Here is a 23,253-nt window from a genome sequence, read left to right on the forward strand (position 1 = left end):
CTAGTAATTCTCTACCTCAGAATCATTATCCACATCTAAGACTAAAGTACTGCGATGTTTAGAATATAGGGATACAAGAGATAGAGAACAGGACAGATGCCATGATCTTCATGAATCACACAGCAGCTAGAAGGGCCCATGAAATCTATGGCTGTGTATTTTATTACATTAAGTATGCAGAACTCTAACATAAGCATTAGAAATCATCTCTGCAGCCCACCATTCATCCCTCCTCTCTCTTCACAATGTGATTCGTGCTTCAACTGATTGTCTTTTGAGATCTGTATTGGCAGAAATGTGAACATGTAAGGAAATGTATACATGTTGAAGCTGGCAAACTCATGGACTTGGAGTGCCCTAGACCACTGCTGCTGGAGACCCATGTGAATTTACTACAGCATCATCTTGTTGTGCTTCACCTTTTTAATGTGACGTTAGGTTTGGTATAATAAATACTTCAACCTGTTTCTGATATCCAGAGTCAGAATCAGATTTAATAACACTGGTGTATGTCGTGAAATTTGATATTTTATTCTATTTTCAGAATCCCCAAGGTATTGTTGCAAAAGAGGATGACAAGCTTCCACAAGGACCTTTTGGAATTGTTGCACACACCTTTAAAATACCAGAGATTGTGAAGTATGTACTAATTTCTGCTACAATTAAAAATTATTATTGGACAGCTTGGACCTAGATTTATTGCAGTTTCAAAGACTGATAGATTGGAATGAAGCGGGTCAAATGAAAACTAACCTTCAGGTGATGGAAATCAGAAGTGAAAAGTCAAACCACTGAAAACACACAGGGGATTGGGTAGCATTAAACTCTGAGAGTATCCAAGTCATAGTCATAAAGAAGTACGACTCCTGCCTTTTCCCCATATCCCTTTGTCCCCTGACTAAACAAGTATCTATCACCCTCTGCCTTAAATACTGTATATCCAATGATGTGGCTCCCCAGCTGCCTGTGGCAACGAATGCCATAGATTTGCCCCTCTCTGGGTGAAAAGATTCCTCATCATCTCTATTCTAAATGAACGTTCATCAATTCGGAGGCTGTGTCTGAACGTCCCTAACATGCATTGCAACTCATGCCATTAACTGCAACGTTGTGCTGTCATCAGCCTTTCCTTGCTAGGAGTCTGTCTATGCACTGCACAAAACACAACAAAGTGTTGGAGTCCATTACTATGAACGAGGTTTCAGGGTGCTCGGAGACTAATGATAAATAAGTCAAAGTCAGCATTTTATCTGACAAATCTGTTAGAATTTGTCGAGGAAGTAACAAGCAGTATGGACAAAGGAGAGGCAGTGCATGTCATTAACTTAGATTTTCAGAGTGTTGATAAGGAGCCACACATGAGGCTGTTTAACAAGATAAAATCCTATGGTGTTGCAGGAAAGATACTGACATGGATAGAGGAATGACTGACAGGCAGGAATCAGCGAGAGTGATAAAGGGGGCCTTTTCTGGTTGGCTGCCAGAGACTAATGGTGTTCCTCAGGGGTCAGTATAGGGACTTCTACATTCACATTGTTTGTCAACGATTTAGATTCAAGATTCAAGATTCAAGATTCAAAAAACTTTATTGTCATTCTAACTGTACATCAGCTCTGCTGGGCAGAATGAGACAGCGTTTCCTAGGAGCAGTGCAATCATAACAAATGCAACACTAAATAATAAACATAACAATAAATAGTAAAACACAACAGCCACATGTCAGTTAAAATCAAGTTATAAGTGTCCAGTGCAAGTTAGAAGTGTCCAAAGCAGAGTCAGGTAGAGCAGCTATTCAGCAGTCTGACTGCCTGTGGGAGGAAGCTGTTTAGTAGCCTTGTGGTTTTAGTTTTGATGCTCCTGTAACGTTTGCCTGATGGCAGAAGAACAAACAGTTCATGGAGAGGGTGCGAGGGGTCTTTCATGATGTACCGTGTCTTCTGGAGGCATCGACTCTGAAAGAGGTCTTGGGCAGATGGTGGAGTTGATGGCTTTGTGGCAAAGTTTGTGGATAATACGAAGAAAGGTAGAGGAGTAGGTAGTGTTGAGGAAGCAAAGCGACTGCAGCAGGACTTGGACAAATTGGAAGAATAGCATAAAAGTGACAGATGGAATATAATGTTGGGAAATGTATGATAATGCCTTTTAGTAAAAGGAACAATAGTGTAGACTATTATCTAAATGGGAAGAAAATTCAATTATCTGAGGTTCAAAGGGACATAAGAGTTCTTGTGTAAGACACCCAGAAGGTTAATTCACAGGTTGAGACTGTGTCTGTGGTAAAGAAGACAAACGCAATGTTGGCATTTGTTTCAAGGGGAATAGAATATAAAAACAAGCAGATAATGCTGAGGCTTATCAGGCTGCACTTGGAGAATTGTCTCTCATCTCAGAAAGGATGTGTTGTCATTGGAAAGAGTCCAGAGGAGGTTCATAAGAATGATTCCAGGAATGAAGGGGTTAACATATGCATAGTGTTTGGCAGCTTTGGGCTTGTACTCACTGGAATTTAGAAGAATGCGTGGGGATCTCATTGAAACCTACCAAATGTTGAAAGTACTAGATAAGATGGATGTAGGGAGGATGTTTCCTCTGGTGGAGGTATCCAGAACTAGAAGGCACAGCCTCAAAATTGAGGGGCAACCTTTTAGAAGAGAAGTAAGGAGGAATTTTTTTAGCCAACGAGTGGTGAACCTGTGGAATGCTCAGCCACAGAATGGTGCAGGCCAAGTCTATGGGTATATTCAAAGCGGAAGCTGATAGATTATTCTGATTGGTCGGGGTATCAAGTAGAGAGGGCAGATGTATGTGGTTGAATGGGATCTGGGATCAGCCATGATGAAATGGTGGAGTGGTTTCAATAGACTGAATGGCCTAATTCTGCTCCTGTGTCTTACCTGCTTGTAAACCAACTATCCTATCCTCAGTCCCATCACTCTGGTTCCCATTTCCCTGCCAAATTAGTTTAATCCCTCCGGAACAGCTCTATCAAACCTGCCCGCAAGGATTTGGTCCCCCTTGGGTTCAGGTGCAATCCATCCCTTTTGTACAGATTATATCTTTCCCAGAAGAGATCACAATGATCAAGAAATCTGAACCCCTTTCCTCGCACAAGTTCCTCAGCCATGCTAAATCATCCTATTCTTACCCTCACTAGTAAGCAGTACAGGCAGCAAATCCAAAAATTACTTTGCTGGAGATCCTTTTCAGCTTTCTACCAAGCTCCCTAAAATCTCTCTTCAGGACCTCCTTACCTTTCTTCCTTATGCATTGCTGCCAATATGTATCAAGACTTCCGTCTGCTCACACCCCCCCACCTCCTTTAGGATGTCATGGACCCGATCCAAGACATCTCTGACCATGGCATCTGAGAGACAAGATACCATCTGGGTGTCTCTGTTGCATCCACACAATCTAATCTGTATTCCCATAGAAACTCCTATCACTACTACTGCAGTACTCTTCTCCTCTAGGCCACAGTGCCAGGCTCAGTACCAAAGGCCTGGTCCCTGCGATGCCCCTGTTAGGTCATCCCCCTTAATAGCACACAGAAAGGTATACTTATTCTTCACGGGTATGGCCTGAGAGTTACTCTGCACTGGTTGTCCATTTCCCTTCCTTCTTCTGACAGTCACTCAGTTACCTGCCTCCTGCAACTTTGGGGTGACTATCTCCCTGTAGCTCCAATCCATCACTCCCTCAGGCTCCTGTTTGAGCTGAAGGTCATTAATACAGACTCTGAAGAACTGCAACACACACAAAACGCTGGAAGAACTCAGCAGGCCAGGCAGCATCTAGGAAGAGTACAGTCGACGTTTCGGGTTGAGACCCTTCAGTAGGATCGGAGAAAAAAAAGCTGAGGAGTAGAGTTAAAAGGTGGGGTGAGGGGAAAAAGAAACGCATGGTGATAGGTGAAACCTGGAGGGGGACGGATGAAGTAAAGAACTAGGAAGTTGATAGATGAAAGAGACAGAAGGCCATGGGAGAAAAAAAGGTGGGGGAGGAGCACCCAAGGGAGTCAATGGGCGGGCAAGGAGATAAGGTGAGAGAGGGAAAAATGGATGGGACATGGTGAAAGAGTGAGGAGGTGGGGGACATTACCAGAAGTTTGTGAAATCGATGTCCATGCCATCAGGTTGGAGGCTCCCCAGACAGAATATAAGGTGGTGTTCCTCCAGCCTAAGTGTGGCCTCATCACGACAGTGGAGGAGGCCATGGATGGACATATCAGAATGGGAATGGGAAGTGGAATTAAAATGGGCGGCCACTAGGAGATCCCACTTTTTCTGGTAGGTGCTTGGCGAAGCGGTCTCCCAGTCTATGTCAGGTCTCACCGATATACAGGAGGCCACCGAACACAGAATATGACCCCAACAGACTCACAGGTGAAGTGTCGCTCACCTGGAAAGACTGTTGGGGGCCCTGAATGGTAGTGAGGGAGGAGATGTTGGGGCAGATGTAGCACCTGCTCTGCTTGTAAGGCTAAGTGCCAGGAGGGAGATCAGTAGGGAAGGATGAATGGACAAGGGAGTCGCTTAGGGAGCGATCCCTGCAGCTCAGTATACTTGGTTCAGATGTGGTCATCTGGGAAACTGGAGGTCTCCCAGAATTCCCACGTTTTACACATAAAACAAAACACCGGCCCTGGAGTCATTCTTACTGCATTAACTGTCCCCTAACAAACAGATATTTCTTAACACAAACACGAAGAAATCTGCAGATGCTGGAATTTCAAGCAACACACCTAAAAGTTGCTGGTGAATGCAGCAGGCCAGGCAGCATCTCTAGGAAGAGGTACAGTCAATGTTCCGGGCAGAGACGTTCGAGCTTGTAAGAGCTAGTAAGAGACTAGCTCTTACCAGCTCTTCTTTCAGTTAGTCCTAACGAAGCATCTCGGCCCGAAATGTCAACAGTACCTCTTCCTAGAGATGCTGTCTGACCTGCTGCGTTCACCAGCAACTTTTAGGTGTGTTGCTAGATATTTATTAATGTTTTTCAGGAAAGTCAGCAGTGATGTAGATGGCTTTCTAATTTTGGGTATTGATTTTAATTCTTCTGACCCCAGTACGATGAGATAATCTGTTTACTGATTTCCTAGATGTGTGATATTCCGGACAAGTAATCCAGATTCTGGGACTGAAAGCACAGAGACATAAACAGGAATCCTACAACAGTTAAATGTAGTTTTAAGTATTAAATCTGGATCAAACTGCCAACGCTAGTAATAGTGACCAAAAAGCTAATGTCTAGATATTCTTCCCTGGTTTGGTCTATATCTGATTCTTACCTAACCACAGGTGCTTGTTTTAAAGCAAATTAAACAATGCAAATGTGTCCTGAGGGTTCTACTAGGAAGCTGAAGACATCCCATGGCTTGACTTTGGTCTCCCTCTTCCAGTCCTTCATTTTGGGTCCCTGAATAATTAATACACTTTTCCAGAGGCATATTGATTATTAGGCTTAGGTTTTTCAGGTCAAAGTGGTTTGGCATTTTTAGTTAAATAGCCTGTGCCTAATTTCCAAAGATGAGTTGCACCTTGTGTCCAATGATCTAATGTGTTTCAGACTAGTTGTCTGATCCAATCTATTTCTGAGTGAATACCCTACAGAAATTAGGTACAGTTGTGAGGATTGAGACAGGTCTATCGATAATTGTCCCTGGATTACCTGCTATGTCTCATTTTGTAAAATGGAATTCATTGCTAATTTAGGATTTTACTGTTTTGTATTATGTAGGGATGCTATTAAGACCCAAAGATTGTTCATTTTCATTGGATTTCAAGGGGAAAATATTTTTTATTTAAAGTTGACTTTTCATAATTATTTACAAAATTATCATAGATATTATTTTAATCAGTGGTTTAATATTATTAATTAACTTATATTTTTCAGTATTGGAATATGGAAGATAGTTACAAGTTATGCAGATGCCCCTCATATAAATTTTACAACTCAGTTTGAAGTGAAGGAATATGGTGAGAAATATTAACCTTTGTAATTACTGTGATGATTGAAATTAAAGACAAAAGTATAGCTTCTACGATAGGAAGCATATAGAAAATTGTGCAAAAGTCTTGGGAACATACACAGTGCCTATAAAAAGCATTCCCACCACCCGCCTTAGAAATTTTCATATTTTATGGCATTACACCATTATCATAGTGGATTTAATTTGGCTTTTTTGACACTGATCAACAGAAGACTATTTTGTGTCAAAATAATACAAATGGGTCTAAATTTACTGCAATTATTAAGCACAATACAGTCAATTGTATAATTACTCACCCCCTTCAAGTCAGAATTTAGTTGATGCACCTTTGGCAGCAATTGCAGCCTTGAGTCTCTGTGGACTCTGCCTTCTATACCTGTTCCTCCTACTCCTCCTCCTCCTCCTCCTCCTACTTCTCCTATTCCTCCTCCTCCTTTTCCTCCCATTCTCCCTCCTCCATCTGTCCCTCCTCATAACCCTCCTCTGATTCCTTCTCCACTGATTCCTCCACTTATTCCTCCTCCTGATATTCCCTCTACTCGACCAATTCCTCATCCTCTTATTCCTCTTGCTCCTCCTCCTATTCGTCTTCTTCCTAATCATCCTATTGCTCCAATTCCTCTTCCTCCTCCTCTTCCACCTTGTCCTCCTCCTCCTCCTCTTCCACCTTGTCCTCCTCCTCCTAATCTTCCTCCCTCTTCAATAATCCTATTCCTCCTCCCCCACAAATTCCTTCTCCTCCTCCTATTCCTCCTCCTTCTACTATTCCTCCTCTCTTCCTATTCCTCCTCATCCTATACCAATTCTTCCCCTATCCTTCTTCCTAGTCCTCCTCCTAATCCTTCCCTTATTGCTCCTCTTCCTATTCTTGCTCCTCCTCCTCCTATTCCTCTTCCTAATCCTCTTTCTCTTCTACTTCCTCCTCTTCCTCCTTCTCGTCCTCCTCCTCTTCCTCATATTCCTCCTCATCTTCCTTGTCCTTCTCCTCTTCATCCAATACACCTCCTTCTCTTCCTATTCCTCCTCCTCCAATTCACCCTCATCCTCTTAATCTTCCCATCCTCCTATTCCTACACATCCTATTGTTCCTACTCCCCACCTTCTCCTCTTCGTATTTGTACACCTGTTCCTCCTTGTCCCAATTCTCCTCCTATTTCTTCCCCCAATTCCTCATCCACCACCTCCTGTTCCTCCTCCTCTCATTCCTCTCAATCCTCCTCCATCTCCTCTTCTACCTCATCTTCCTATTCTTCCTTCTCTTATTCTTATTCCTCTTTCTATTCCTTTGTCACCTCCTCCTCCTATTCCTAATCCCCCTCTTTCTGATATTCCACCTCATCCTATTCCTTCTCCTCCTATTTCTTGTTCATCTCCTCTTACTCCTATTCCTCTTAGCCCTATTCCTCCTCCTACCCCTCCTCCTCTGGTTCCTTCTCTTATTTCGCTTCCTCCTCCTCCTCCTACACCATCAATTTTTTATCCACGCCTTTCCAATTATCTATTAGATTGGTGGTAACCTGCATAGGTCGCGGAGGACTTAGGTTATCCGTAACAGAATTTTCGGGCTCTCGGCTGGTTTTCTTGGTGTACTACTGGACACAATGCGCTCTGTTGCCTCGCTAGCCAGCTTCTCCATCACTATAACACGAGGAAATCTGCAGATGCTGGTGGAATGCAGCAACACACACAAAATGCTGGTGAACGCAGCAGGCCAGGCAGCATCTCTAGGAAGAGGTACAGTCGACGTTTTGGGCCGAGACCCTTCGTCAGGACGAACCGAAAGAAGAGATAGAAAGAGATTTGAAAGTGGGAGGGGGAGGGGGAGATCCAAAATGATAGGAGAAGACAGGAGGGGGAGGGATGGAGCTAAGAACTGGACAGGTGATTGGCAAAAGGGATACAAGGCTGGAGAAGGGACATATCCACTACTTTTTTAGGTTAGGCAAATCTGCAGTTATTGTGGAGAGATGACATTTTAGGCTAATCATCTATCATCAGAGATGACAAAGTGCGAATGTTAATCTGCTGTGCATTTTGTTTTTATTCCAATAATTCCTTATTTGGTTTGGCATCAAAGTTTGTTTGATTGCATTATTGTGATCAAGTTACAATGATTTTCTAATGTTTATTGTATTTATAGATGCAGTGGTTTTGGTTTTACACCCTTTGTGAATACTTAGTCCACTTGGTGTAGAGAGTTTTGGGGAAAGCTGACGACAACATAATATTTAGGTTCAGATTTCTTGTCTACATGTACATTGAAACATACAGTGAATTGCATTGTTGTCTTGACAAGTGTTGCCATACTTTGCGGCACCAACACACCATGGCCACAATGTTCAACATAACGACAACGACACAAAACAGCACATGCAGCAATAACAACAATAACAGAACAAAACAAGATAACAACAGTAACACAAACCCCTTTCTGACTCTCCCAACACCTCACGCATGCAGGCCTCCAAATCCAGGACAGGGCAACTCTGGGCACCCAGTCCTTGGTCCTGAACACTCAAACTCACAGACATCGGGCCTGCAAACTCTCATCTCTGGCCCGGTCTCACCCTCTACCTCTGGACTTCCCGACATGTATGTTATACAAATTTGACTATAGTCTAGGTCCTGGATTTGACCATGGGAATAAATGCTATTGATCTTCTTCTATCTTTGCCAGTGTTGCCAAGCTTTGATGTTACCTTGGATTCAGAGCAGCTGTTTTACTGCATTAATGACACAGAATTGTACATTACTGTTTCTGCAAGGTTGGTATTCTCTTCTGTCAGAAAATGGGATTTTTGAAAAATAATTGAGATATTTGGCTTAAGTTGATGGCATCAAATCAGCACATAAAATGAATGTAACAGTGTTCCCAAATCTGCATTGGTTTAACTGGCAGATTGGAAATTGCAATGCAGTTTATGTTAGCTAGTATTGAATCTGAACTTGCATGAACTGCTTCGGCCGTAACTGGAGTAGTGTCTTCAATTCTGGTTTTCACAAGTTGGGAAGATCATGTCAATCAGAAGAAAGGTGCAGAAAAGAGTTACTGGAATAGCCTTCAGCCTTGAGAACCTTTTCAGCTATAAGGTTTGATGGGACTTGGTCTCTTCAAACAAAGAAGAATGCGAGAAGGTACGATGAAGGTGTACAAGTAATATATATTTTTGGTTAGTTAGACTAAGAAAAAGGTTGAGAAGGATAATAAGTCAGCCGTGATGGAATGGTGAAACAATCTTGATGGGCCAAATGGCCTAAATCTGCTCCTATGTCTTATGGTTTTACTGAGCCCGTACTGCCCAATTACACCCATGAGACCAATTCGCCTGCTAACCTGTAGAGGGGTACGTGAAGGACCGGGGCAGATTTAAAACCATTGGCAAATAATATCAGGGATGTAAGGGGAAAAATCCAGGGGGTTAATTTTATTTCTTAGATTGTCCGATTGTTTGCACTAATCTTACAGATGATCAATGGTTTCCAAAGAAAATTAGATAATCTATTAAGAGAAAAAAAAATCAGGGAATTCCGAGGGGAATGACAGAAGAAATAGGATTGACAAGATTTCTGAACTGCCAAGCAACATGGGCATGATGACCAATAGTTTGTGGGGTGACTATTCTAAGATTTGATGATTCACTTCAATTGTATCTGAGATACTTTTATCTTTATTTCTTCATTTTAGATATACTTTTGGAAAAGAAGTTGAAGGTATAGCCTTTATTTTGTTTGGAGTAATAAAAGATGGTGAAAGGCTGAGCATTCCACAGTCACTCAAAACGGTGCCCGTAAGTAGGATCTGTAAATTTTTCTAACGCTTTAGAAAACCAGGAGAAATTTGAATCTTGACATATCCTCATGATGTCCCCGGGAAAATACAACTTATCCAAGGCCACAGAGGAATTGTATAGTATTCATAATTTTATTGATTATGGAGACATGGTAGTTTAAGGAGACATTATAGTTAAGGGTGTCACAGTAGCCTTGCAGTTAATGCCAGTGACCAAGATTCAATTCCATCACTGTCTGTGAGGCATTTGTATATTCTTCTTCTTTTTCAATCTTTTTTATTGAGTTTCAAATTGATAAACATAACAACGATAATGATACAAAGAGATCAGAATTACATTAATAACGGTTAACATATACAGACACAGACTCCGAGTAACATATTTAATTTAAACTTCCCAATCTCTTAATAATTGAACATGAAAAAGATTGGGGAAAAAAAAAGATTTACCCCTACACTAAAAAAAACAAAACAAAGACTGGGCTGCCATATTTCATCAGTTAAGATCATTATTTGTCATTAACTCTGCTCCTCTATACACAAACAGGAAGTTATTAAAAAGGATTCAAAAAGGTCAGCTTACATCACATGAAAATGTTGAATAAATGGCCTCCATGTTTCTTCAAATTTAACCGAAGGATCAATAATACCACTCCTATTTTTTTCCAAATTTAAACATGTTATAGTTTGGGGAAAACCATTGAAATGTAGTAGGGGGATTAGAATCTTTCCATTTAAACAAAATGGATCTTCTGGCTATTAATGTAACAAATGTAATCAAACGACAAGCTGAAGGGAATAATTGACTAAAGTCTACCATTGGTAGCCCAAAAATTGCAGTAATAGGATGTGGTTATAAATCAATACGCAAAACTACTGAAATAATATCAAAAATGTCTTTCAAATATTATGTTGGACCTGGAGGCTGGTGGGGTGGTAGGTGAGGACCAGGGGAACCCTATTCCTAGTGGGGTGGCGGGAGGATGGAGTGAGAGCAGATGTACGTGAAATGGGGGAGATGCGTTTGAGAGCAGAGTTGATAGTGGAGGAAGGGAAGCCTTTTTCTTTAAAAAAGGAGGACATCTCCCTCGTCCACTATCAACTCTGCTCTCAAATGCATCTCCCCCATTTTACGTGCATCTGCTCTCACTCCATCCTTCCGCCACCCCACTAGGAATAGGGTTCCCCTGGTCCTCACCTACCACCCCACCAGCCTCCAGGTCCAACATATTATTCTCCGTAACTTGCGCCACTTCCAACAGGATCCCACCACTAAGCACATCTTTCCCTCCCCCCCCCCGCTTTCCACAGGGATCGCTCCCTACGCGACTCCCTTGTCCATTCATCCCTCCCATCCCTCCCCACTGATCTCCCTCCTGGCACTTATCCTTGTAAGCGGAACAAGTGCTACACATGCCCTTACACTTCCTCCTTTACCACCATTCAGGGCCCAAGACAATCCTTTCAGGTGAGGCGACACTTCACCTGTGAGTCGGCTGGGGTGATATACTGCGTCCGGTGCTCCCGATGTGGCCTTTTATATATTGGCGAGAACCGACGCAGACTGGGAGACCGCTTTGCTGAACACCTACGCTCTGTCCGCCAGAGAAAGCAGGATCCCCAGTGGCCACATATTTTAATTCCACATCCCATTCCCATTCTGACATGTCTATCCACGGCCTCCTCTACTGTAAAGATGAAGCCACACTCAGGTTGGAAGAACAACACCTTATATTCCGTCTGGGTAGCCTCCAACCTGATGGCATGAACATTGACTTCTCTAACTTCCGCTGATACCCCACCTCCCCCTCAAACCCCATCCATTATTTGTTTTTATATACACATTCTTTCTCTCACTCTCCTTTTTCTCCCTCTGTTCCTCTGACTATAACCCTTGCCCATCCTCTGGGTCCCCCCCGCACCCCTTGTCTTTCTCCCCGGACCTCCTGTCCCATGATCCTCTCATATCCCCTTTTGCCTATCACCTGTCCAGCTCTTGGCTCCATCCCTCCCCCTCCTGTCTTCTCCTATCATTTTGGATCTTCCCCTCCCCCTCCCACTTTCAAATCCCTTACTTACTCTTCCTTCAGTTAGTCCTGACGAAGGGTCTCGGCCTGAAACGTCGACTGCACCTCTTCCTAGAGATGCTGCCTGGCCTGCTGCATTCACCAGCAACTTTGATGTGTGTTGCTTGTCCACTTATTACTTACTAGGTTTGTAAACAGTCAACTATTAGCCTATTGCCACAAAAACAGGAAAAGCACTGACACACAAGCCTAGATATTTACAAAGTCAGATGCTTGTTTTTAAAAATTAAAGCCTAGTTCTTCTGGATTTCTTTGCAACAAAGTCCTTGATCAGATCACTAAAATCCAGTTTCTGAACAAGATCACTTTCAAGTGACATCAGAGTAAGATGATTCAGCCTGTCACTGTGGATCTGAGCCTATTCTTCACTAACTTGAGCTTGGAGAAAGATCGCTCACCACTTGCATTTGTGACAGGGACAGTCAGCTAAAGCCTGGAAGCAATGTTTACATTTGGGAAGATGACCTGCAAGTTGATTTTTTTTCTGAGGAAGCATAAAGGTTCTGTTGCAATATCTTTGCCACTTACAAATTCCCTGAAATGGACAATCTCCTCCACAAAGTCTAACTCCAGGTCAGCTGAATATCTGCTTTGGAGATCAGATGCTCTCTTACGCAGATCTTGTACTGAGAGAAGGGATATTGTTTAGGATGCCAAATGTGTTGTTAAGGTCATTATATGATGCAAATCTGCAATCAATTTCTGCAAGTAATCTACCCATCATGACTGAAAAAACAGTAGCTGAGAATTTTTCTTTGGCTGACAAGCCAACATCAGGTGTTGTGGATTCACCCAGAAAGGCTTGACGTTTTCTTTGTCGTTGGGTGTCTTCTTCAGACATCCCACCCTGCAAAAACTCATTTCAGGGAGGTAGCACCATCAATTTGTGGGAGACTCCCGGGAGAGGTGGGATGTCTGCAATAGAGTAGCTCCTTAGCAGCCAACCAGCTAGTTTAAATAACATTAGCTATGCTAATGAACGAATGACACCTGTTAAACTCACCTCAACATGTCTTTTACAGTCTTAACCCACCATGGGCAATAGAAAAGTCACTGTTGCAAACAGTGCAGCGAGCAACACTGTCATTATTTTTGACCCCTATTAGGCAGGGGTACACTTTAGTGTAGTCTGGGGTGACGTATGTTTAATATTTTTTTGGAACACTCTACCATGGCGTGCTCTCTCTCTCTCGCTCGCGCTCTCGCTTGCTTTCTCTCTTGTTTTCTCTCTTGTTCTCTCGCGCTCTCTCTCTCGCTTTCTCTCTCATGCTCTCGCTTGCTTTCTCTCTCGCTCTCTCTCGTGCTCTCTCGCACTCTCGCTTGCTTTCTGTCCCGCGCTCTCTCTCTCGCTCGCACGCTCTCGCTTTCTCTCTCGCTCGCTCACTCGCTCTCAAAAAAATTGATTTCCGTGATATTGTGTATAATTTGCGGGCATCAGGGAGCCACTATTCATATGCGGAAGACTCCTGGAATTTCCGGGAGAAATGGGATGTCTGCTTCTTTGTACACGTGACAAACTGTTAGAGACATAGTTTTAGCTTGGATCTCAAAAGTATCAAATTGATCATGCAAGCTTGCTATGTATCCCTGCAGTGATCTCACCAAATCCACAGCATTACACAGGTCTAGATTTACAGCTTGCAATGCAACCCTTGCACTTTCTAAGCGCTGAAGAATGCAATACCACAATTTGCTCAGAAAAGCTATCTCAAGCTTGTCCATTTTTTTTGTATAGTGACCTTGCTTCATTTCTAGTTGCCACATTCTGATTAATGTCATCTGCAATGCTTTTTAATGAATCTTGAATATTGACATAATTTCTGCACAATGCCTGTGTGGCTTCTGCACGTGCAACCCTATTAGAGAGAGCCTTCAGAGTTTCAATGCACTTGTTCGCATTAGGCTGAAGTCCTGCGGTCACCATCTTCCACCTAGAAGTTGACTTGGAGCAGAAGTTGAACACATTCTGCACGAAGCTGAAAAAATCAGCTGTTTCAACACAACAGTTGACACTGTTGAATCCAATGAGATTCAATGTGTGTGCTGATTTCCTTGATACGGGATTGTAAACCTTTGTATGCACCGGACATATTTGCAGCATTGTCACAGCACTGCCCCCTGCAGTTGCTTATGTCAATATTCATCTCTCCTAAAACTTTGAGCACAGACTCACATAAAGCCTCCCCTCTGTGGCTCTCAATGGGTAGACCTCGTAAGAATCGTTCCTGAATGTTTCCATCAGTTGACACATAACATAAAATGAATGTGAGCTGATCTACATGTGCAACATCTGTGCTTGAATCAATGCTAATAGTATCGATGCTAATAATATTTGGCCATTTTCACTTCACTGGCGATCTCTGACAGAACTCGATCGCTCATGAGCTCAATAATCTCCTCACATGTGTTAGGTGAAAGATATAAAGGGGTGCCTGATCCTGCATTTCCAAATTTCTGTATGTGCGCCTTCAAAAATGGGTCAAACTCACTTATTACCTCTAGAATGCTCATGTAGTTGCCATTATCAGGCCTGCCAAATATGGCACTGGAGCCTCGGATAGCCAGTCCCCTCTCGACCAAAAACTACACAACCGTCACCACTCTTCTCAATACGTCGATCCAGTAGACACACACTGACTCAAACTGTTTTTGCAGTTCTGTATCTATTCTTCCGCTGTCAGACGCTAGTGTAGCGTAGGTCAGTATCGTTTTCTTGTGGTGTTCGCTATTTTCATGCTCTCCTATGCGCTCAGCAGCATGATTCCAGTCGCTAAAGCCAGTTTTGAAGATGGACTGACAGTTAAAGGGCGGTGGTCCTGTGCTAATGCTGGTGCTAACGCTAGCTGTTGAAAAAGTCTCCATTTGTCCACCGGTCTCAGACTGTGACAAGAGCGATGGTACTGCTGCATCATCGAGAACAGGTTTAAAAAATTCTGTCAATTTCAATGTCTTTTTTAATGCTTCTTTCTCACGGTCATCTTTTTCTTGTTCCTTTTTTTCTTTTCTGTGCTCCACTCTCATTTTTTTTTTGTCCACCATGATGATAGCTACATATTTTGGGCCCCTCTGTAGCTCTGGCCCCTGGGCTGTAGCCCAGCCTAGCCCTGCCTAAAGCCTGGCCCTGACTTCAATACAAGTTTGTGAACCTTAAATCACTTGTGGATAAGTTTCTGCAGGGTAGTTCTAAGAGACAAAACATGCTGGTTCTTGGAAAGGCAAGGATTGATTAAAGATAGTCATAATGGCTTCGTGTGTTGGAAAACTCACAAATTGACTGTTGCGTAGAGGTGACCAAGGGTAGTGATATGAGTAAGAATGTTGATGTCATCTGCACAGGCTTCAGTGAGATCTTTCTCAAGGTCCTGCATGATAGGCTGATCACATGCGATCCAAGGTAAACTGCTAATAAGATACAACATTGACTTGGTGGTAGGAGATAGAGTTGTAATGGATGGTTATTTTAGATTGAAAGCCAGTTACAATTAATGTTTGGTTCCTTGTTGTTTGCCATATGTGTTAATGACCTGGATGTGAGTGGAGGTGGCATGATCAACACAAAACCGAGTGTAGGTTATGAACCACACAAAATTGGTGTTATGTTGGATAGTGAAGAAGATTGTATAAGGTTGCAATGTGATCCAGATTAACTGAGTAAGTAGGCAAAGGAATGACAGCTGTTTAACTGAAATACGTGTCAAATGATGTACTTTGGGGGTTAAACCAGGGTAGTATGTACACAGTGAATATCTGGACTTTGTTAAAATGAGAGACCAAGAAGTACAAGTACAGAATATGTTGGTGGCATAGGTAAGGAGAGTGGTGAAGAAGGCATATAACATGCTCAACTGTATCAGTAGGGTCATTGTGTACATGAGCTTGGACATCAGTACTATATATTACTGTACAGTTCATTGATGAGGCTATACTTGTGTGCAGTTTGGGCCACTGAACTTTAGGAAAGATGTGAATAAACTAGAGAAATTGCAGAAAAGATTTACAAGGATGTTGCCAGTACTGGAGGTTCAGTGTTATGGTAAAAGACTGGATAGACCAGGACAGTTCTCCAGAAGTGAAAGCGATTGAGGAAAGAACTTACAGAGGTTTATAAAATCATGGGGGAACAGAACCGGGAGATAATCAATCCTTTTCCCAGGAAAGCAAAATCAAAAACTTGTGTGAATTGGTTGAAGACGAGGTAGTAAGATTTAAAGGGAATCTGAGGGGCAAGTTTTCCCACACAATATGAGTTAAGATTATGGAATGAACTGCCAGAGGTGGGTACAATGAAATTAGGAAGGATTGGAGCAGGGGGCCGGGATTCAGATTTTTGGATAATTAGGATCTCTTCTGGGGCAGGTGTGACTTGTACAAAAAGGATGAGTTGCACTTGAATCCAAGGGGGAATCAGTATCCTGGTGGGGAGGTTTGGCAATGCTACTGGGGAGGTTTTAAACTAGATTTACAGGGAGGTGGGAACCAAAGTGAAGAGGCAGAGGATGGGGAAGTTGGAGCACAAGTAGAGACAGCTTGTAGGGAGTGTGCGAGGAAGGATAGGCAGATGTTAGTGCAAAGATGCACTCAGCCTGATGATTTGAGATCTGTCTATTTTAATTCAAGAAGTACCATAAACAAGGTGGATGAGGGTGGAACTGTGATGTTGTGGCCATTACAGAGACTTGGATGTCTCAGGAGCAGGAATGACTGCTGAGTGTGCCAGGCTTTAGATGTTTCAAAAAGAACAGAAAGGGAGGTAAAAGAGGTGGGGCGTGGCATTGCTAATTAGGGATAGTGTCACGGCTGCAGAAAAGGAGGAAGTCATGGAGGGATGGTCTACTGAGTCAGTGTGGTTGGAAGTCAGAAACAAAAAAGGCACAATAACCCTACTAAGCGTTTTTATAGACCCCCCAATAGTAACAGGGATAACGAGGAGCAGAAAGGGAGGCAGATTCTGGAATGGTGCAATAATAATAGGGTTGTTGTGATAGGAGATTTTAACTTTCCTAATATTGATTGGTATCTCCTTAGTGTAAGGGGTTTAGATGGGGTAGAGTTTCTTAGGTGTGTTCAGGAAGGTTTCCTGACGTAATATGTAGATAAGTCAACTAGAGGAGAGGCTGTACTTGATCTGGTATTGGGAAATGAACCTGGTTAGGTGTCAGATTTCTCAGTGGGAGAGCATTTTGGAGGTAGTAACCACAACTCTATCTCCTCCACCATAGTGCTGGAGAGGGATAGGAGCAGACAATTTGGGAAAACATTTAATTAGGTAGGGGGAAATATGATGCTATTAGGCAGGAACTTGGGAGCATAAATTGGGAGCAGATGTTCTCAGGGAAATGCATGGCAAAAATGTGGCAAATGTTCAGGGAACATTTGCATGGAGTTCTGCATAGGTATGTTCCATTGAGGCTGGGAAAGGATGGTAGAATTAAAGAAGAGAGGTGTACAAAGTATGTAGAAAATTGAATTTAGAAGAAAAGAAAAGCTTACGAAAGGTTCAAGAAACTAGGTACTGTTAGAGCTCTAGAAAATTACAAGGATGCTAGGAAGGAGCTTACGAATGGAATTAGGAGAGCCAGAAGGGGCCATGAGAAGGCCTTAATAAGCAGAATGAAGAGAAACCCCAAAGATTCTACAAGTATATGAAGAGCAAGAGCATGAGATGTGTAAGAATAGGACCAATCAGGTGCAATAGTGGAAACATGTGCATGAAGTCGGAGGAGGTAGCGGAGGTACTTAATCAATACTTTGCTTCACCAGGGAAAAAGACCTTGGCAATTGTGAGATGATTTACAGTGGACTGAAAAGCTTGAGCATAAGAAAGAGGATGTGCTGGACCTTTTGAAAAGCATTAAGTTAGATAAGTCGGAAGGACCAGATGAGATGTACCCCAGACTACTGTGGGAAGCGAGAGAGGAGATTGCTGAGCCTCTGGCAATAATCTTTGCTTCATCAATAGGGACAGGAGAAGTACTGGAGGATGCAGGGTTGCAAATATTGTTCCTTTGTTCAAGGAAGGGAGTAGGAATAACTCAGGAAATTATAGACCGGGAAATCTGACTTCAGTGGTGGGCAAGTTGCTGCAGAAGATCCTGAGAGGCAGGATTTATGAGCATTTGGAGAGGCATAATCTGACTAGGGATAGTCAACATGGTTTTGTCAAGGGCAGGTTGTGTCTTATGAGCCTGATTGAATTCTTTGAGGATGTAACAAAACACATTGATGAAGGTAGAGCAGTGGATGTAGTGTATATGATTTCAGTAAGGCATTTGATAAGGTATCCCATGCAAGGCCCCTTCAGAAAGTAAGGAGGCATGTGATCCAAAGAGACCTTGCTTTGTGGATCCAGAATTGGCTTGTCCACAGAAGGCAAAAGGCAGTTGTAGATAGTTTGTGTTCTGCATGGAGATCGGTGACCAGTGGTATTCTGCAGGGATCTGTTCTGGGACCCCTTTTTGTGATTTTTATAAATGACCTGGATGAAGAAGTAGAAGAGTGGGTTAGTAAGTTTGCTGATGACACAAAGGTTGGAAGTATTGTGGATAGTCTGGAGGGTTGTCAGAGGTTACAGTGGGACATCGATAGGTTGCAGAACAGGGCTGAGAAGTGGCAGATAGCTTCAACCCAGATAAGCATGAAGTGGTTCATTTTGGTACGTCCAATCTGAAGACAGAATATAATATAAATGGTAAGAGTCTTGGTAGTGTGGAGGAACTGAGAGATCTTGTGGTCTGTGTTGATAGGACACTCAAAGCTGCTGCACAGATTGACAGGCGTATGGTGTGTTGGCATTCATCAACCGTGGGATTGAGCTCAAGAGCCGTGAGGTAATGTTACATCTATATAAGTCCTTGGTCAGACCCCACTTGGAGTACTGTGTTCGGTTCTGGTCACCTCACTACAGGAAGGATGTGAATACTATAGGAAGAGTGCTGAGGAGATTTACTTGGGTTGGAGGCTGTACCTTATGAGAATAGGTTGAGTGAACTTGGTCTTTTCTCCATGGAGCAACGGAGGATGACAGGTGACCTGATAGAGGTGTATAAGATGATGAGAGGCATTGATCATGTGGATAGCCAGAAGCTTTTTCCCAGGGCTGAAATGGCTGACATGAGTGGGCATATTTCTAAGGTGCTTGGAAATAGGTACTGAGGGGATGTCAGGGGTAAGTTTTTGACAGAGTGGTGGGTGCATGGAATGCACTGCTGGTGGCAGCGATGGACGCGGATACAATGGGGTCTTTTATGAACCTCTTAGGTAGGAACATGGAGCTTAGAAAAATAGAGGGCTATGTGCTAGGGAAATTCTAGGCAGTGTCTAGAGTAGGTTACATGGTTGGCACAACACTGTGGACCGAAGGGCCTGTAAAGTGTTGTAAATTTCTATGTTCTATAACTTACCTGAAAAATAAACATAATAGTAACAATGCAGGTACAGCAAGGGAAAAATAATAAAATATAGTCCAGGGTAATAAATAGGATTTAAATTATTTATTTACTGTACTTGCATCATTGTTGTTTCATCCAGTCAAGAGATTGGCCCATTTTCCTCTGTGTGGCTAAACATATTAACATATTTATTCAAAAAAGTCTTTAAGCAAATGCATCAATTTTCACATTATTTCATAACTGCAATATAATAGAAATAACTTTCAAGGCCATTTTTTGCCAGCTGCTTTGTTTTCATACCCTTCTGTTATCCCTTTTCCTCCCTCCAGTGTTTCAAAGATACTCAGTAATATCACTGAGAAGCTTGTTTTTTTTTCATACCTGACAATATTTTGGCTAACCTTTATCTTTCTTTTCTTTTCATTGGTGTGAAAGATAAAGAACTGATTGTTTTGAAAATGGATTTTGCAGTGTGTTTATTGGTTTTTACTGATTGTATAACTAAGGATGTAATCAGATTAGCTGAAAATAACTACAAAGAAGAAAGCGAAAATAGAGTACATGGTGAGAGAGAAGCCACACAATATGAATAACATTTAATCAATGCAAAATTAATCCATAGGTGGCAGGTCCATTTTCTTAACACTTTACGACAATTAACATTGCCACAGAATATTAGCTGAAAGATTGAGAACTCTCTGAACTCTGTACCTGCAGATTAAATATGGCCATGGAAGAGCTGCTCTGAATAAGGGTGACTTAATTGCCAGATTCAAGGACATAAACTTATTGGTTGGGAGCTCAATCTATGTCACTGCAAGTGTTATTACACATACAGGTAAGTGATTGTCTTAATGAATTGAATTGAACTGAATTGACTTTATTTCTTACATCCCTCGCATACAAAAGGAGTAAAAATCTTTATGTTATGTCTCCATCTAAATGTGCAATCATAGTTTAATAATTTATAATAAATAGAACAGTCAATGTAATATAGAGTACACTCAAATCAGTGTGAGTTAATCAGTATGTGGCCTGGTGGAAGAAGCTGTCCCAGCACCTGTTGGTCCTGGCTTTTATGCTGTGGTACCGTTTCCCGGATGGTAGCAGTTGGAATAGGTTGTATGGTTGGGGTGACTCGGGTTTCTAATGATCCTACAGGCCTTTTTTACACACCTGTCCTTGTAAATGTCCTGAATCATGGGAAGTTCACAACTACAGATGTGCTGGGCTGTCCGCACCACTCTCTGCAGAGTCCTGCAATTAAAGGAGGTACAGTTCCCATACCAGGTAGTGATACAGCCAGTTAGGGTGCTCTCAGTTATGCCCCTGTAGAAAGTTCTTAGGATTTGGGGGCCCATACCAAACTTCCTCAACCATTTGAGGTGAAAGAGTCGCTGTTGTGCCTTTTTCACCACACAGCTGGAGTGTACAGACCACGTGACATCCTTGGTGATGTGGATGCCGAGGAACTTAAAGCTGTTCACCCTCTCAACCCCAGATCCATTGATGTCAATTGGGGTTAGTGTGTCTTCATTCCTCCTGTAGTCCACAACTAGCTCCTTTGTTTTTGTGACATTGAGGGAGAGACTGTTTTCTTGACATCATTGTGTCAGAGAGATGACTTCTTCTCTGTAGGCCACCTTGTTATTATTTGAGATAAGGCCAATCAATGCAGTGTTGGCAAATTTACTTAGCAGATTGGAGCTGTGGGTGGTGATTTAGTCGTGGGTATACAAGGAGTAAAGGAGGGGACTCAGTACGCAGCCCTGAGGGGCTCCTGTATTGAGAGTCAGAGGTGTGGAGGGGAGGGAGCCCACTCTTACCACCTGCTGGCAAACTGCCAGGAAGTCCAGGATCCAGCTGCACAAGGCAGGGTGAAGGCCGAGGTCTCTGAGCTTCTGGATGGAACTACAGTGTTGAATGCTGAACTATATTCCAAAAACAGCACTCTCACATTAGCATCCTTCTTCCCCAGATGTGGAAGGACGGTATGATGTGTAAAGTGTCTTATGTAATGATGTAAGCATGTTGAAGATCTTGTCATAGTTTTCAATATTGTGCTTGTTTAAACATGTATTAGCTATCTGCAGGTTTGTACAATGTGAATGAGTTTCTCGTGTTATCAGCATAAATTGGACAGAATTCATGAGATGAGCAAAAGATTTACAAGATTTACAACATCTACAAGTCAAGGCTGAAAATCCTCTCTTATTGGAACAATTTAGGAAGGAAATTTAAATTTTCATTTTTGTTCTGGAAACACAAACACCAGAGATGTATCAAAAATATTTAACTGAACTTGCAACTAACTTGTGTGTACAGATTAAACTATTCATTATTTCAACATCCAATAGTATGATCTTGAACTACAAGCACTGCAGACTTATAGAAATGAAACCAACTGCATGTTGTCCTCCTAATGTGGAAGTGCAGCTTGCGCACACTTAATGAAGGAATTAAGTTCCTAATAAATTAATCATTATGTCAGAATTTGCATTGCAGGTGGCCTTTTGTGAAGGGTAACAGCTGCCAGAGAAGGTGAGACAGAAATCAGAAAGTAGTCAGTCTCTTCCCCATAAGATTTAAGATTGTTTATTGCCAATTTTCAATACGTGAGTGTGAAGGAGAAGGAAAATGACTGTTATTCTAAATCAACACACAAAATGCTGGAGGAACTCAGCAGGCCAGGCAGCATCTATGGAAAAGAGCAAACAGTTGTTATTTTGGGCTGAGACCCTTCCTCAGGGTACATGGGCTGTTACTGTAGATCCGATGCAAGATAAAGAAACCACAGTGAGAACAAATAACACAATAAAACCATTTAAAATATCACAATAAATATTAAAAGCAATAAAACAATGTACATGCAATTGTCATATACTGTACATAGATTATACGTACGTGAAGCGTTGCTAGGTGATGTGTATATAGTGAAGGTCGATGTTATGTTTGCTCTTACTGAAGACAAACTAGGTGTGGGTTTATGCTCGTACATTTTATTACTGAGCTCCTGTTCAACACTGAGCTTGTGTGACCAGCCCACTAGCCAAGCTACCATTTCCCGTTGAACCACTGGCATTGTCCACTGGGAACTGAAGATCTTTATCAAGCACACATAATAACACATCTTCCCCCTTTAAATGAAAGCAAACACAATACCATGTCCTCATAAACCTGCATGGAACAATAATCCTTTCCAACAAAGATATCTACATTCTATAGCCACTTTCTCTATTTTTGAATGAGCAGCTACTGTCCCTTGTCCACTCAACAACCTTCAATCAGTCTCTGAGTTGGCTTAATGATCATTTTTTGTCTGCCATATGTATATAAAGATATACATTCTGCAGCTTGACCCTATTCCACTTACAACTTTCAATCAGTCTCTGAGGTGGTTTCGTGATTCATTTTGGTCTGCTATTTATTTCAATAGGTGTATTATTGGCATTTACTGTGTTAATATTTGTTTCTTTCTTCCTGTGTACACAGAATTGCCTCTATGACCCCCTAACTATAGAGTCCTCTATTAATGCTGCCGCCTTCCTTTCTCTACCCTTCTGAGCCACAGGGCCAGACTCTGTGCCAGAGGCATGACCACTGTTGCTTTCCCCAGGTAGGCTGTTCCCCCCCAGCAGTACTCAAACAGGAGTACTTATTGTTAAGGGGGACAGCCACAGGGGTACTCTCCAGTATCTGACTCTTCCCCTTCCCCCTCCTGACTGTTACTCACTTATCTGTCTCTTGAGGCCCCGGTGTGACTACTTACCTATAACTCCTCTCTATTACCTCTTCACGTACCCTAACTGGACGAAGGTCATCGGGCTGCAGCTCCAGTTCCCTAACCCGGTCCCTAAGGAGCTGCAGCTTGACACACCTGGCACAGATGTGGCCACTTGGGAGGCTGGGACTCTCCCAGGCTTCCCACATCTGACACTCAGTACAGAACACTGGCCTCACAGACATACTTCCTGTTTCTATTCTACACAAGTAACTGTTCTG

General features: G+C 42.4%; 1 protein-coding gene across 1 annotated transcript in view; it reads left to right on the forward strand.

Annotated features, from left to right (window-relative positions):
• LOC140191057 (venom factor-like) overlaps nt 1-23,253 on the forward strand; it is a 174,128-nt gene that overhangs the window by 25,061 nt on the left and 125,814 nt on the right. The window contains exons 5-9 of the mRNA XM_072248132.1: nt 545-639; nt 5,890-5,972; nt 8,664-8,751; nt 9,672-9,774; nt 19,969-20,089. Of these exons, the coding sequence (XP_072104233.1) occupies nt 545-639; nt 5,890-5,972; nt 8,664-8,751; nt 9,672-9,774; nt 19,969-20,089 (490 nt within the window). The remainder of the gene's footprint in view (nt 1-544; nt 640-5,889; nt 5,973-8,663; nt 8,752-9,671; nt 9,775-19,968; nt 20,090-23,253) is intronic.

Source organism: Mobula birostris, chromosome 32 (genome assembly GCF_030028105.1).
Source record: "Mobula birostris isolate sMobBir1 chromosome 32, sMobBir1.hap1, whole genome shotgun sequence".
NCBI lineage: Eukaryota > Metazoa > Chordata > Chondrichthyes > Myliobatiformes > Myliobatidae > Mobula > Mobula birostris.